The sequence below is a fragment of the Phodopus roborovskii genome, unplaced genomic scaffold, assembly GCF_943737965.1.
Source record: "Phodopus roborovskii unplaced genomic scaffold, PHOROB, whole genome shotgun sequence".
Classification (NCBI taxonomy): domain Eukaryota; kingdom Metazoa; phylum Chordata; class Mammalia; order Rodentia; family Cricetidae; genus Phodopus; species Phodopus roborovskii.
This window is the reverse complement of record NW_026126410.1, coordinates 23674141-23690555: the sequence shown is the minus strand read 5'-3', so window position 1 is coordinate 23690555 and position 16415 is coordinate 23674141. Positions and strand designations below refer to the sequence as shown.

Below are 16415 nucleotides of genomic sequence, written 5' to 3'. Positions count from 1 at the left end.
GCCAGGAGTGAAGCCTATTATGAGAGGCCCTGAATTTGATCCCTAAGCGTCGAGGATTCAATTGCAGAAATGACAGTTTAAGTCAATATCAAGTTCAAAATATCAAGTTAAAATAAATGGTAATTGCCTATTTTAGAATAGTAAAATAAAAGGTGTCATTTCCCTGCATACAATGTAAAATTTAACTGACTTCAATCTAGAAAGACAAGAGCTTTTGAGTAATGATCCTTGTGAATACCAAACAGAATCTAGTCAGCTTTAAATAGAGAGAAACTAAGTAGAAAATAAAGAAGTGTGAGCTGGCTATGGTGGGATCATGCCTTTAATCCCGACTCACAGGAGATAGTCAGCAGCAAGTAGATCTCTGTGAGTTTGAGACCAGTCTGGTCTACATAGAAAGTCCCAGTACATCTGGACTACACAGAGACCTTGTCTCAACACTTAACAAACAAACCAATTCCCCAAACATTAATAACAGTATGTATAATAAAGTTTAATAAAAAGGCTGGAGAGATACCAGAGGACCTGGATTTGATTTTCAACATCTACATGGTGGCCTGCAACCATCTGTAACTTAGGAGATGCCTTCTTCTAGCTTTGGAGAGCACCAGGCACACAAGTAGTACATAGATATAGATGTATGCAAACCACCCAAACACATAAAATTTAAAAATAAAAATTTTAAATTAAAAAAAAAAGAAAGAAAGAAAGAAACACTTCAAGAGTTAGACATAAAAGATGTTACTTCCTTCAATGTCAAACACTGAAAAGAAATCAGGCATGGTGGTATAGATCTGTAAAGCCAGTATCTGGGAGGTGGGGGCTTCTAGAATAACCTCAACAAGATGAGATCCTGCCCCAAAAGATCAAAAAAGTAAAAATGTAATATAAAGTATCCAGAGAATTATTAATGTTACACCATAAAATTACTCCACATTCTTGAATTTACTCTGGATGGTAGTAATGACTAGTTTCTTACCTACCCACTTATCAAAAACTAAGCTAGAAGCCTTGAAATAGTTCTTTAGGGTAGTCATAATGGCACATACCTTAAATCCCAGCACTCAGGAGGCAGAGGCAGGAGGACCCTTTGCTCTGTGAATTTTAGGTGAGTCTGACCTACAAAGTTCAGGCCAACCAGTGCTACGTAGTAAGGGCCTGTCTCAAGATAAATAAGGGTTTTCAGGCAGCCTTGCTATTTCCTTAAAAACAAAAACAAAACAAACAAATAAAAAACCAAACAAAACCCTGAAGGGTGACAGGCAATTCATTATCAGGTATTTAAAGAAAGCATATTCTCAACTGCAAAGCAGTGAAGTCTGACAGTGCAGGAAATACATCAAAGATATATTTTCAAAACCTCTAATCTGCATCATAAAATAACTTTACACTAGTCAGGAGGTAAGCCTAAGGAATATACATAAAATAAAGACAAAAATACGAAAGAAAAAGAGCTCCAATATCTAAAAAAAAGAAAAAAATGAATGAAATGCAGAAAAATTTCAGTTACTAAAGGGAATCATATTTTCAAATTCAATCAGCTGACCTACTACAAAAGAACCAAAGAAAAAAAATGGAGACAGTTTTCAATTTTTTCAAAAAGAAATCCTTCAATTTTTCCAAAGAGGTAAAGAATAGTGTATTATTTTTACCATAGACAGTAGGCTAATGTCTTTAAATGGTTATTCTGTAGAATTCTGTGCACAACTTAACTATGGAGAATAAGTACTTTTTAAAGGCACCCGAGGCAAAGTTTTCCTATTACATATGTACCCAGACTAAACAAAAAGTAAACAAAGATAACAAATTCTGCAAACCATGGAGGAAGATGAAAGCCTAGGTCTACAGCTATGCAGCAGGCTAGCGATCAGAGTAAGGTCAATGGTTTAGAATCAAACAAAGTACAAAGCCTTTGACAAAAAGATAAAGACAGGAAACAGAAATAACAAGATATAATCACTAGGCCTGGTGACCCATGCCTATAATCCCAGTTCTTAAGATCATTAGTAGTTAAAGTCATTCTTGACTATACAGTAAGTTTGAAGACAACCAACCCTTTCATAAACAATGATAATCATGGCAACAAAGGTATGATCTCAAGTGATCTTACAGTTGGACAGAAAATACAATAAAAAAAAATCCCACCCTAACTTAGATTTTCCATTAAGTGGTACAGGACTGCAAATGGTTTCTAGTAGGTTTTAGAATTATAGCCTGGTATCTGACTCCACAGTGGCTACTATTTACTGTTAGGATAAGGCAAGTTTTTGTTGTTTTTAAAGTTTTAGAATCAACCTAAATTACAGAAAACAAACCAGAGAACAGTAAAAACTGTAATGGGGGGGGGGGGCGTATATGAAAAGAGGAGAAGCAATGCACAAATGTTTCAAGATTACTTATTTATCTATTTGGTTTTGGGGTTGTTTTTGGTTTTTGAGAAGGGTTTCTGTGTAGTCCTAGCTGTCCTAGAACTTGCTCTGGAGAGCAGGCTGGCCTCAAACTAAGAGAGATCCACCTGCCTCTGCCTCCTGAGTGCTGGGATTAAAGGAGCACACTACCACCACCTGGTTATGTTTTAACATTCTTAACGAAGAGAATAAGATGCTGTTATCTTCAAAGGAACTAGAAATGCAGTACACTATCAGAATAATCAGTCTATCACTGAATTCAGGAAAAGTACATATGACATATGAAACTGAGTGCAGAAGATAAAAATAATTGCATATAAAGTTGATTAGGATAAATTATATAGTAAAATAGATATTTAGTGATATAAAATTGATACTAAAATATAGAATGTATTGAGTGTAGGCATCTAGAAAGTGCAAGTCTTTAGTGTTTTTATTTTTTTTCATACCAATGAATGTTTTGCCTATATGTATATCTGTGTACCATGTGCATATTTGGTGCCCATGGAAGCCACCCTGGGACTGGAGTTATAGATGGTTATGAACATATGCCACCAGTGCTCAACCAAAAAGTATTTTAAAATATTAATTTATGTGTATGGGTGTTTTTGTCTGTATCATGCCTGGTACCTGAGAAGGTCTGAAGAGAACACTGGATCCTTGGAACTGGAATTTGGGATGGTTTTAAGCCACTACTATGGGGCTGCTGGGAACTGAACTCAAGTCCTCTATAAGTACCTTTGAACTGCCAAGCCATCTCTCCAGCCCTATTTGTTTACGTATGAGCGCGCGTGTGTACACACCAGTTATGTGTGGGTACCTGGGAAGCCAGAAAAGGATGTTGGATCCCCTGAAACTGGCCTTATACGCAGTTGTAAGTCAGCTGGTATGGGTCCTAAGCACTAAACACTGGTGCCTCAACTACTGAGCTATCTCTCTAGACTTCCATAAAAACATTTTTAAAGTGAGAAATGGTGTCTCACACCAGCAAATACTTTGAAGGTGAAGGTAGCAGGATTATCTCAAGTTTGAAGGTAAATGGACTACTTAGTGAGTTCCAGGCCAGCCTGGACCACAGAAAACAACTGTCTTCAAGTATAGTAATACTTTTTAGTCAGATCCTCCAATTTCCTATTTTAGTATTTCATGGAAATACTAAATGGGGGGCTTGAGAGATTGCTCAGACATTAAGAGCAACTGATGCATGCTCTTCAAAAGGATCCAGGTTTGGTGTACTCTCTCAACAAAAATTAGTGACTGCTACACAGCGTAGCTATTTATATGAAGCCACATTTGTCTCTACCTTTGAGCCCCACAAGTATAAACTCTTTGAGAGTGCAGACTCCAAAAATCAAGTACCAGTATTACACGAATTATACCTTTCAAATGTCTTTTAACATACAGAATATTCAAAGAAACAAAAAGCGCATGTGTATTTTATTGGCTTGACTTCTATGTATTAAGAGTTACACTTCACTGGGCTTTATCAAACATTAAAAGATGCTATACCTGAAAAATTGATGTTAACGTTGTAATATAATGGTACCCAAAACAATTTATTGGATAAGGACTGTGTTGACCCTTCAACCTTTACTAAGTAGATTAAAAATGTATCTAAGTAATTCTAACATTGTCAGTTATTGCATTTTTAAGTAATGTAGTTGACTGTATGGAAAAACAAATACATACCTTCAAGTATTTTATATGCCATACATTCAACTCAACTATATAAGCATAGCTCTCTCTCTAAAAGTCTTTATCTTAATCTAATGGCCTATCCATCCTTTTATTTTTTCCAAATACTTCTTAATCATTTCTTACAAGATGTTCTAACACTTTTAGGATAATCCTTGTTTCACTACAATCATTAAGATCCCTTTAAAAACTGAGATTTTCGCCAGGCATTGGTGTTGCATGCCTTTAATCCCAGCACTCGGGAGGCAGAGGCAGGCAGATCCCTGTGAGTTCAAGACTAGCCTGTTCTACAAGAGCTAGTTCCAGGACAGGCTCCAAAGCAATACAGAGAAACCCTGCCTGGGAAAACAAAAAAACAAAAAGGGTTATTTTTCTGCCTACTGGAGAACAGAAATCACTTTATAATAATTTCATTACATATTTATATATGCCATAACCCCTTTAAAAACTTTACTGCTGGGAGTGGTGGTGCATGCCTTTAATTCCAGCAATAGGGAGGCAGAGGCGGAGTCAGCCAAGTCTACCAAGTGAGTTTCAGGACAGGGACAGACCATGACTATCCACAGGGAAGCCCTGTCTTTAAAAAAAAAAAAAAAAAAAAGTGTGAAAGATTTCTGTTAGGAAAACATTAGAAAATCCCCACCCCATCCCCTATTAAGAATTATCTTAGCAGGTAAAAGCCTATAAGCCTGATAACCCAAGTGTGGTGCCCAAACTACATGGTAGAAGGATAGAATTAATACTGAAAATAGAACTCTCATCTCCACACATTTAACTGGACATGCCTAACCACCCACACAAAACAATATACAATAATAAAAAGCAAATGAAAAAGAAGCATGCTAGCTAGATAATAAGGTGAGTTTCTATAGAAGCAACTGCAGGTCATAAGGCAGGAGGATCAGAAGTTTAAGGTTAACTTTGGCTATATAGTGGGCTCAAAGTTAGCTTGAGATATGAGATCCTGCCTCAAAAAAAAAAAGAAGAAGAAGAAAAAGAAAAAGAGAGAAAATGGACTTGGCTTGGTAGCAGTGCTATAATCCCAATACTTGGAAGGTAGAACCAAGATCTAGCGTTCAAGGTTGAGTTTAAGGATAACATGGTCTACATGATATGTATGTGTATGTATGTACATACTATATATGTGTATTTTAAGAGCATGGTGTTTGAGTGTTTCCTCAAGCAATAGTCCTCCCTAAAGTTTTTCTTTTTAAAGTTTTTGTTTGCTTGTTTTTCGATACAGATTTTCTGTGTAGCCCCAGCTGTCCTGGAGCTCATTATGTAGACCAGGCTGATCTCATACCCAGAGACCCACCTGCTTCAGCCTCCCAAGTGTTGGGATTAAAGGTGTGCTCTACCACACCCCTGCCTTTTTTTTTTTAAGAACAATTTATGATGGTGGTAGCTCACACCTTTAATCCCAGCACTCAGGAGGCAGAGGCAGGCGGATCTCTGAGTTCCAGACCAGCATGGTTTACAAGAGCTTATTCCAGGACAGGATCCAAAGCTACACAGAGAAACCCTGTCTCCAAAACCAAAACCAAAAGAAAAAAAAAAAAAAAAGAAAAAGAAAAAGAAAACTATGGAGCCATTGCTCCAGCCCCCTTTCAAGTTTTATGTGTCTAATAGTGTATCTTTTCAAACACAAGAATTCTCCAACTAAGCTCACTTTCTGCCATGAAACCATCTTGGTTATTTTCCATGACAGAACCTGCTTATAAACACATACAAATTAAAAAAAAAAAAATTTTCTAATAGGAAGCAATTCTTTCAAAGACAAATGGCATTTTTAGGTTTACTTGTCCTTAAAAAAAAAAAAAAAAAATTACATAAAACAGGAAAATAGAAAGTGGGACTTTGTAGCAAAGACTGAATAAATGCTCACCATAGAAATGTTTAATATGAATTATCACAAATAAAAATAATCTAAAAGCTACGTGAAACTTGTATAATTCCTATAATATATCCAACTAACTCTTTAGTATGTTTTTACAAATAGCAAAGCTAGGGCTGGGGATGTAATTTCCATTTCCAGCATGGAAGAAAGGTGAATTTAAAGTAAATTTAGTGAAATATATTGTATATAGCTGTGACTAAGAAAGCTGAGAACCAGAATTGAGATTTCAGACGTTCCCTCTGAGTTATCAAGTCAATGACAATGAAACAATTTATCTACATGTAAGACTTAAAAGATATTTCAAACTAAGAAACATATACATGAAAACTAAAACTCTTCCACTTCTTTAAGTTCCATTTTAACTATTTCTAGCCAAAATTAACATTGCTAGTATTAATATTTACTCACCTTCCTCAAAACATTAGCATTACTGGACATGAATCCTTGTTTTTTTAAATGCCAGTAACTTTTATAAATGCCTATGTAAATAGACAGAGTCTTAGCAATTAGTTTTGGTGATATATGCATACTTATCAAGACTAGATCAACTCAAGTAAGCTCGATGATCCTTTTACTCAAACCGGGATTCAATATTCTAAACAATACTGGCTAGATTCGAATTATTAAAAAAATCTATAGGCCTGCACTTAAAAAAATCCTAAAAACTGCATCAAAACTACCAATTTTCAGTAAACAGTTAATAATGCAAATGTCAGTCAATGGATACTAAGAAAACAGAAAAATTCTGTACCAAACGAACAAGTTTTTAATAAACACATCTTCTAGAACACATAGTACTGGCTAGCAGATTTACAACCATAGATGCCATCAGCTTTTTCATCCCCCCCCCAAATAGTTTGACTATGTTCTCTTCCTTCACAAAAGGTTTTCTGAAACTGTTTAATACAAAAATTTGTAAAACAAATGACTTGTTAATGTTTGCAATGTCTCAAGATTTGGCTCTGACAATACAATTTCAGTCCCTTTTCTCAATACAGGCCTCAAGAGATGAGACTTGTAAAACGCCACGAAGGATTATGGTTTGTAACAATCAGTGTAATACCAATGTCAGCAATATAATACATTTACAAATTTTAACGCTTCTTAAAAAATATCAATAAGGGCACTGTGTTTATTTTGATTGGCAGAGATTTTCTTTTTTGGTAATATATAAAATGGTACCACTTGCAGTAAATTGCATCTTAGGATTCCATAAAATCAGGTAATTTTTTTTCTCCTTCCGAATGTAGAGCCCCCAAACATTAGCCAGTACCCCATTTTACAGGTAAGGCAACTGGAAACTCAAAAATACATGTCCCAAATGTCACAAAAATCAAGAAGATATTGTTACTCAAATTTCCTGTTTTCCACTGTGCCCTTATAAATACACAACTCGCCTAAGGTAAATAAGAGGAAAAACAATACCTGGATTTAGACATAATGAACCTAACATGCAAAGATACTCAATGTAATACATACATAGACGATACTCAAAAGCTGTGTGCTTATGGCTTGAACCAAGAGTGTCTTACTTTGATCCATAAATAGTGCAATAAATCCATCATCTTGTCTTTTTTTTTTTTTTTGCGATAAGATGTACAAAGAATTACAGCTACTTTAGTAGTGACAGCTCTCTGAAGGTATAAGTTTCATCCCGTGCATCACAATGACTCAGTATAAAGTCACTCGCATTTTCTTTTCCCCAAGGGGTGTGTGTGTGGGGGGGGAGAGAGACCCCAAAGAAAAATCACCAATCCACCTGGAACCGTACCCAACGGTTAAAAGGGCGATGCACTAGAAACTTCGCACACCTTTCCCAGTCTCACAGCTAAACAATTCACAGGTGGTTGGCGTAATTAACCTCCTCTTGGTGCAAGAAAACCAAAGGGAATGGGCATGGACCGATGGATGGATGGACGCGGCGACACTAGCCAAGGGGCAGTCACTCTGAGGGACTAGCGGGGGAAGAGGGCCGGGGACTCAGGACCTAGGGGAAGGAGCCCACAAAGACACGTTATGTGGGCTCCGGGGGCGTCGCGGTAGAGGCCGCAGCGCCTGAGACTCGGCCCTCGGCCCCTTCGCTCACTCTCTCCATCGCCCGAGCCAGAGGAAGATAAGAGGCGGGGGCGGGCAGGGCGGAGGCGAGGAAGGCGAGGGGCCGGGGAAGGCGAGGGGCCGGCGGCGGGCAGCTGGGCTCCGCTCCAAGGCCGCGGGAGGCCATTTTACCTCCGGGGCCGTCCAAGGCCCCAGCGGCCTTCCACGTCCTCAACCTCCTCGGCAGTCTCTCCTCCTCCCCCCCCCGCCCCCGGGGGCCGCCCCCCGCCGCCGCCGCCGGCGGACTCGGCAGGGTGGAACAGGGCCGGGAAGGGCGGGAGTGGGGAGGGTGCGGGGCTCTGCCGCGGGCTCGGGGCGGGGGCGGGCGCGGGCCGCGGTGTCGGCGGGATAGGGGCCGCGGGCGCGGAGGGACAGGGCCGGGAGAGGGCGGGGAGCCGTTACCTATACTGGGCCGCAGCCGCCGCCGCCGCCGCCCCGCTGTGGGTGAATCCAAAGTAGTTGCCGGTCGCCATTTTGGCATCTTCCCCCAGCCGGCTGGGCACTGCGGCGGGCACGGAGAGTCGGGTCCCATGGCGGGAGGACAGCCGTGAAGGGGTCGGGGAGCCGAGGAAGGGCGGGGGAGAGAAAGAGGGCCGTGAGAAGCCGCCCCGGCCGGCCAGGCCGCGGCCGCACCGCCGTCCACCTCCCTCCCCGCACTCCCTCACTCACTCGCACGCCCGGGTGGCGGCCGCCGCCTCCTCCCCAGCGCTGGCCCCAACCCCCGCGCCTACCCGCCGCCCGGGGATGGGGAAGGGCAGGGCAGAGGCCTCCACGGGCCACATTAGACTCACCATAGGTGAAAGACACTACAGGGCATATGGGAATCATGGGCTCGGGCTGCTGCTGCTGAACTCTGAACTCTCACCCGCTGCCTCCCTCTGCCCCACTCCTCCTCAGCGGAGAACAGACCGCCGCCTCCGGCCGCACTGCGCAAGCGCGCTGGTGCGCTGCATCCTGGGAAATGTAGTCCTCACGGCCCGCGCCAACCTCCCTTCCACCTCCCCAGCCCCTCCCCCCCTCGGGTGGTGGCGCAGGGCCCCCTGAGGGACCGATTTCTGGGGTGTCGGTGTGGGGTTCCCTCGCGGGATCACGGGCCCGGCCTTCTCCCAAGTGGTGGTGACCCGCATCCGCTGCGGCGCGGCTACCGGGCGGAGGAGGAGCGCCTCGCCCGGCCGCGGGGGAGTCGGGGAGCGTGACCAGATAGAGTGACGTCTGTTGGCCTTTTCGCCGCCTTACTTTTTCACCCGTTTCCTTTACTTTTGCGTCTGCGTTTGTTCTCTGTGTTTCAACCCTCCTCTAATTTCCTTTAGATTTTGAGCTGGCCTAATTCCTGTTGCTTGTCACTAGCTTTTGAAAAGGGGAGAGGGGAAAATAGCAGAGGAAGTGCTGCACCAAGCACCTGCCCAGAACCCTCCCTGCCACAAGAATCACACGTCTTGCCAAGCCCTCCGCCCAACCTCACGTATTCCTTCAGTTTTCAGGGTCCTGTAGCGCCCCCTCCACCCACCCAAACAAGGTGTCAACAGATGCTAGTGAGCAAAACAAAATACCTCTTCACGTGCAAATCTTATTCTGGGAAGGTTTATGAGAGACTAGGAAAATGTAATGGGTGGTTATTGGAGCTTTAAGAAAAAAAAAAGGCAATGGAGATAAGGGGAACAGTGAGGTAGGGCAGGGCGACCACTGCAATAGGGACCTGACAACAGTGAGAATATCACCCAGGTGGGTACCTGGAAGAAGGACAGCGGAGGGAAATGCAAGAGCATCAAGAAGGCCAGTCTGGCTAGAACTGAGGGAAGGACCACTTAGATTTTGTGAGAGTGCTGTATGCTGGGTGTGGTGGGTACCTACAGTCCCTGCATTGGGGAGGCTGAGACAGGAGGGTCTCTGAGTTCTACACCCACACTTTGAAAGTCTGCACTACAGAGGGACCCATCAACCCACCCACTCCTACCTGTGCTGCCAAAAGAGTGCCAGCTCTCTCTGGGTAAGGATCAGTACATTGTAAACAGTTCTTTACTGCATGCAACCATGTCTCCTTGCAGCAGCTTTACTGTTATCTCTTTGTTTTCATAGGCCATTTTCTGTCACCGCCCCTCTCCCTCACCCTTTCCTCCTCTTCTGTTAGAGACTAGAGCTCAAGGCACCCTGCAAAGGCAGGCACTCTGACCTGAGCTACACGTCCCTCCGTCCCTCCGTCCCTCTCTCTCTCTCTCTCTCTCTCTCTCTCTCTCCTTACAGTTCCATTTATTATTTATTCTTGAGGCAGGGTCTTGATGGCTGCTTCCATGACTGGCACTCACTCTACTGCCTCTGCTGGCCACCATTTCCCAGTAATTCTTCATCAGTCACTGGAGTGCTGGGATTAGGAGTAGGTGCCACCTCACTGCTCAGTCCTCTCCTGGTCTGTTTTTTTCCTGTCACTTTGCCTTTTCCCTGCCTCCACCAAGGCATAAGAACTCCACCTCACCACCCCCTTACCTTCTCATTGCCCTTCCACCAGCCCCCTGCTGTTATCTCTTCTCCCAGTCAGATGTGAGTCTTAAAATATTCAGTGAATCAGAACGCACCCATGAAATTCAAGGCTTTATTCTACCTCTCTCGCAAAGCAGAAACAATGCCTCCATTCTTGTTTGTGCCAACCCCCACACCTCCTACAAAAGCACAGGTCCTCAGAACCTGTCGGATTTGTCCTTTTAAAAGAGAAAATGTAGAGCATTTGGGAAAAATCACTGTCATTGTTTTTGAGAACACCGATGTTTCTCTCTTGTGTTGCTAGGGGAGGAAAAAAATCTCCTACTCATAGGGGTATTAGAACTGCATTTAAAAAGTGACTTGCCTTGAACTTCACAGAGCAATTGAGCCTCCAGACAGACTGCAGCTGCTTTCATAAACTCACTACTATTAAGCTATTTGCACGAAGTTGGAAGGGAAAAGTCAGGTGATAATTGCTGAGATTCTGTTGAAGCTGCCTTTCTGTTTGGCTGCTTGGCAGGACTTGAGAGGATGGAGTGTGTTGAGAGCACTGAATTATAAAGTAGAAGATGGCTTTTTTATGGTGATTGTCCTTAGAGGTGTGGCAGTGGTAAAATTGTTTGCAATAGTGCCATTGTGAGAGGTGTAGCCTACAGGAAGTCCATTAGCTTGCCCTCACCTTGAACTTGTTTAGGGAAGATGTTTTGGAAAGGACTGGGATAAAAAAAAAAAAAAAAAAAAAAAAAAAAAAAAAAAACCTGGGTCTTATTTGGGGGGGGGGGGTAGCTAGCAGTGGAATGTTGTCCTGATTAGATTTTACTTAACATTTTGGGATCTCTTAAGGTAGGAGTAAAAACAGTATCCTCTTCATGGGGGCTAATGAGATGGCCAGCAGGTAGAGGTGCTTGTCACTAAGCCTGATGACCCCAGGCAGGCAGAAATTCTCTGGCTCCACATAATTGCCCACCATGTACACAGACATACACCAAATAATAATACAAAGTGTTTTTCATAGAACTGTGGTAGGAGTTAAATGGGGCATCTAACCTTATTAAAAAAAAAAAAAAAAGGACAGGGACCTCGAGAGATGGCTCAACAGGGTTACAGTGCTTGCTATGCAAGCACAGACGCTCATTTGACCTGCTAAGCAGGAGAGAACTGACTCTACAAGGTTGTCCTCTATCCTCTACAAATGTCCATGGCAAATGTACCAAAATACACATCATGCTGTGTAAGACACATACACAAACACACACCTCAAACAAGGCCACATGTTCCTTTTAAAATCAACCTTCTAGTAAGTAAATACTCCATGAAGAATATTCACTTACAATCAAAGAGCCTATGGATCAAAGCTGGAGGAGTATGTCCCAGAAGACTCAGGCAGGCAATATGGCAGCATACAATCCCCTGGGCCAACAACAGAAAACAAGTCTTGACTAGAGCGGGGGATGTAACTGAGTTGGTGGAGTGCTTGCCTAAGCTAGCATGTGTGAAGCCTTTCACCACATAAAGTGAGCACAATGGACTACCTCTACTTGTACTCCCAGTCCTGGAAAGACAGAAGCAGGAGGATCAGAAGTTCATGGGTACACAGGAAGTTTGAGACTTAAACTTCAGGTATGTGAGACTCTACTTCCAAACAAAGCAACATCGGCAGCAAACAAGCAAGCTGGAGAGATGGCTCAGTCCATGATGTGCAAGCATGAGGACCAGAGTTTGGACCCTCAGCACCTGTGTGAAAGCTTGGTGATGTGGATGTTGCACACATCTGCAGCCTCAGTACCAAGGAAAGGGAGGTGGGTGGAAGATCTCAGGGGCTCTCTGCCTAGCCAGTCGAGCCAAAATGGTGAGCAAAATGGTGGTAACAGACCTTGTCTCAAAAAATGAGGGGGCAGAGCAACTGAGAAAGACATCTGACATCTACCTCTCGCTTCTACATGCAGACACATACATGCACATATGTGTACAGGCACCCACAAGCATACACATACATAAATACGCAAAGAAAAGCTTGACTGGAGGCAGCTAACCATATTATCTAGCATCCTCATTAGGGAATGGTTTAAAATGCATATCCGGTCAAGGTCTTTCTCAGGACAATGCAGAATTCTTCTGAACAGCCTTAAAGACTTGACATGGATTAGCCTTCCTGCCTATTCACCACCCTATTCCATATCCTCTTCATTCCAACAACTTTGATCTGGTTACTGTGCCCTGCACCCCACCATAGTGTATTTCACATTCTCCTTTCATAGAATTCTTGTTTCTGTCTAGTTAATCCTCTTATGTGGAAGACTAAACTCAGTCAGCCCCTCTACATCCCTCCGTGGTGTCCCCTTTGTGACCCTTTCAATCGATCAGATTGGTTTTGGTTTTTTTATTTTTTGAGACAGATTTCTCTGTGTAACTTTGAAGCCTGCCCTGGCACTTGCTGTGTAGACCAGGCTAGCCTCAAATTCCCAGAGATCCAACTGTCTCTGCCTCCCTAGTGCTGGGATCAAAGGTGTGAGCTACCACCACCTGGCTGATCAGATTTTTTTTTTTTTTTTATGCTCTCAGAAGACAAGGCAAATTTGCTTAGTTGCCTCCTCACATTTACAGTATTATACTTATTGTGTGATGGTTTGATTGATGTGTATTACTCCCATCACACTATGTTCTTTCTGGGGGGGGCAGAATGCTGATGTTGAATGCATAATGACAAGTCACCAGAAAGTACCTGAAGATGATCAAAGCAGAGAGTGCACAACTTAATCATTCTTTGAAGATTCAGATTGCAGTTCTAGACCCCCATAGTTCCTGGGGTTATAATTCTGAACCTCAGCATTTGAAGGCAAATTAGGAAATGTTAATTGACAGTTCTGTTAGCCACTAGGTGGTGCTAGTCTGAGAAAGCCTGTCTTCAACTGTACCTTTGAGTCAAGGCCTGGTGTCCTGAAAGGCCTTATTGAATATGACATACAACAGCCAGAAAGTAGGCCACATTAGCTACTATATGCCAAGAAGAATATATAGAGGTGTGTTGGTTGGCTTTTGTCAGTTTGACACAAACCTACACATGTTTGGGAAGAAGGAATCTTAGTTTAAAAAAAAAAAATGGTTCCATAGGATTGGCCTGTAGGCGTGTCTATGGGCATGTATGTAGATGTCTCATCTTGATTAATGATTGATGTGGGATGGATGCTCCCAGCTCTTCTGGGTGGTGCCATCTCTCACTGGTGGTCCTGGGTACTTGCAGAGGAAGCCACAAGGAGCAAAGCCAGTGTGCGGTGTTTTCCATTTCCATTTCTGCCTCCGTGTTCCTGCCTTGAGTTATGCCCTGATTTACCTTAGTGATAGAGTGTGATCTGAGAGTTGTAGGTGACATAGAACTTTTTCTCCCCACGTTGCTTTGGGACATGGTGTTTAATCACATCAATAAACACTCTAACTATAGTAAATAAGGACAAGACTTGTGGCCGCCTGTACTAAAACATAGTGAGTTTTGGACTACTTTGGGCTACAGAGTAAGACTGTCTCAACCTACCTTCTCAAAAAGAAGGATGCATTTCACATACTGTAAGAAACCCTCTTTTAGCTGAGTGGTGATGCCCCACGCCTTTGATCCCAGCACTCAGGAGGCAAAGGCAGGCATATCTCTGTGAGTTTGAGGCCAAAGTACCAGGATAGGTTCTGAAGCTACACAGAGAAACTCTGGCTTAAGAAAAAGAAAAAAAAAAGCATTACTACTATTATCTACCTACAGAATACTTCTGTCACTGTAGTAATGAATTCTATGTCCACTAATAGCCATTTGTCTTCACTTTCAACCCCTAATGGCCATACAAATAATTGTTTTCAGTATATTGTTGATTTTTCTTCAAGTGCTAGGATTGAATCCAGAGCCTTGAATTTCAGCTACCCCTCTTTGCTTTACAATGTAGCCTTATCTAGGCTGGTACTTACAATGCAACACAGACTGGCAATAATCCCCCTGCTTTAGACTCCTGAGCTAAGGGATTACAGGCATATACCACCAGGCCTGCTCACAAAAACGCATTCTGTCTCTATGGATTTGTGTATTTTGGACATATGAGTGGACTTTAAGGATATCTCCTCTTTGATCTAGTTCTCTTCACATAGCATAATATTTTCAAGTCTGTTTTTGAGAGAGTCTTGTTCTCTAGCCCAGGTTGGAGATTTTTCTTTCTCTCAAGTTCTGGGGCTGTGAATGTGCACTACAATACTTGGCTGACCCAAAAGTTCTTGGGAGGAACCCCTGTTTTCATTTCTGCTGATATATACCTAGGAGGAGAATGTTGGTATACCTTGTTGTTGAGGCAGGGTTTCATGATGTAGCCCAGGCTGGCCTCAAATATACAATTCTTCTACATCAGATTCTTAGGTGCTGGAATTATGCCACCATGCCCTGAAGTAAGTTTGTTTGTTTGTTTGTTTGTTGAGTTTTGGGGAGGTTTGGGGAGGTTTTTTTTTTTTTTATCTAAAGTTGGTTTCTCTCCCTGTCAGCTTCTTTCCTAGTTCATCTCTTTCCCAAGGCTACCCCAACAGTCTACTGATCTTTTTTCATAAGGATCAGATCCCCTAAACCCATATCTATAGAGATATAAGGAATCTATGCTTTTAAAAACAGCAGTATGTGAACAATATGTACATTATAATACATTCTCTTAATTGGTTCTTTATAAAACACCTGTGGCTAGATAGAGACAGAATTTAAAGTAGGCTGTGTCCCTGAAATCCACCTGAGGAACATCTCACTACGTGTCTAAAGTGAGAAGTGTGCTTTTGATAACAAGTCACCACAGTTACATTTGTTCCCAGTTCTAGTGCCTGTGACTATTTCTCATTTATGGACTTCTATAGCATTCAATGTGGTGGTTTGAAAGAAAATGGTCTTCAAAGGAGTGGCACTATTAGGAGGTATGATATTGTTGGAGTAGGTGTGGTCTTGTTGGAGGAAGTGTGTCACTGTGAGGGTGGGCTTTGAGGTCTCATGTGTGCTCAAGCCAAGCCCAGTGAGACAGACCACTTCCTATTGCCTACCTATCAAGATGAAGGACTCTCAGATTCAACACCATGTCTGCCTGCCCTCTATCATGTCACACCAAGATGATAATGGAATAAACCTTCGAGAATGTAAGCCACCCCAATTAAATGTTTTACCTTATAACTGGTTAGTGGTGGCACACTGTCTGGAGACAGAGGCAGGTGGAACTCTGTGAGTTCAAGACCAGCCTAGTCTACAAGAACTAGTTCCAGGACAGCCTCCAAAGTTACACAGAGAAATCCTGTCTTGAAAAACCAAACCAAAACAACAACAACAATAACAAAAAGTTTTTCCTTTATAAGAGTTACTGTGGTCCTGGTATTTCTTCTCAGCAATAGAAACCCTAACTAAAACACTCATCAAACTTGTAATTCCTAGTTCGGCATCTTTGTCTTCTTAGGAAAGACCATAAACTCCACAGGGTCAGAAACTGTGTCCAATCACTGAGTTTCTGATGCCTATAGCCATGCCTAGAATCAGTAAGCACTTAAATACTTGACAACAATGGCATTCTGACATGTCTTTGATACCTTCCGCCCTCTAGCTGCCACCCATTGAGATAATAGACATAGAAGTAAATTCCAATCTATTTTAGTCCTCCCAGCTCCCTTGACATTCTCACTCACAGTGTTCCCTGCCAAGTCTCAATACCAAACACCAGCATTCTAAAGGGTTTCATTGTGTTAGTAATACATTCCTAAAAATTTGAAGAACTTGTAGAACTCAACACAGTCACAAGGAATGACCACCTAGAAGCATGGATGGCTGGCCTCTAACTAGCATATGCATGGATTCC

General features: G+C 42.5%; 1 protein-coding gene across 3 annotated transcripts in view; it reads right to left on the bottom strand.

Annotated features, from left to right (window-relative positions):
• Zfr (zinc finger RNA binding protein) overlaps positions 1-9068 on the bottom strand; it is a 55208-nt gene extending 46140 nt beyond the window's left edge. Inside the window, exons 1-2 of one of the 3 annotated variants that reach the window (XM_051182563.1) lie at positions 8886-9068; positions 8497-8596 (exon numbers count right to left, since the gene is read on the bottom strand). In XM_051182563.1, coding sequence (XP_051038520.1) covers positions 8497-8596; positions 8886-8922 — 137 coding nt within the window. In that variant the 5' untranslated portion in view covers positions 8923-9068. The remainder of the gene's footprint in view (positions 1-8496; positions 8597-8885) is intronic. The other 2 variants (XM_051182561.1, XM_051182562.1) reach the window with 2 other exon arrangements.
• Between the last annotated feature and the right edge of the window lie 7347 nt (positions 9069-16415).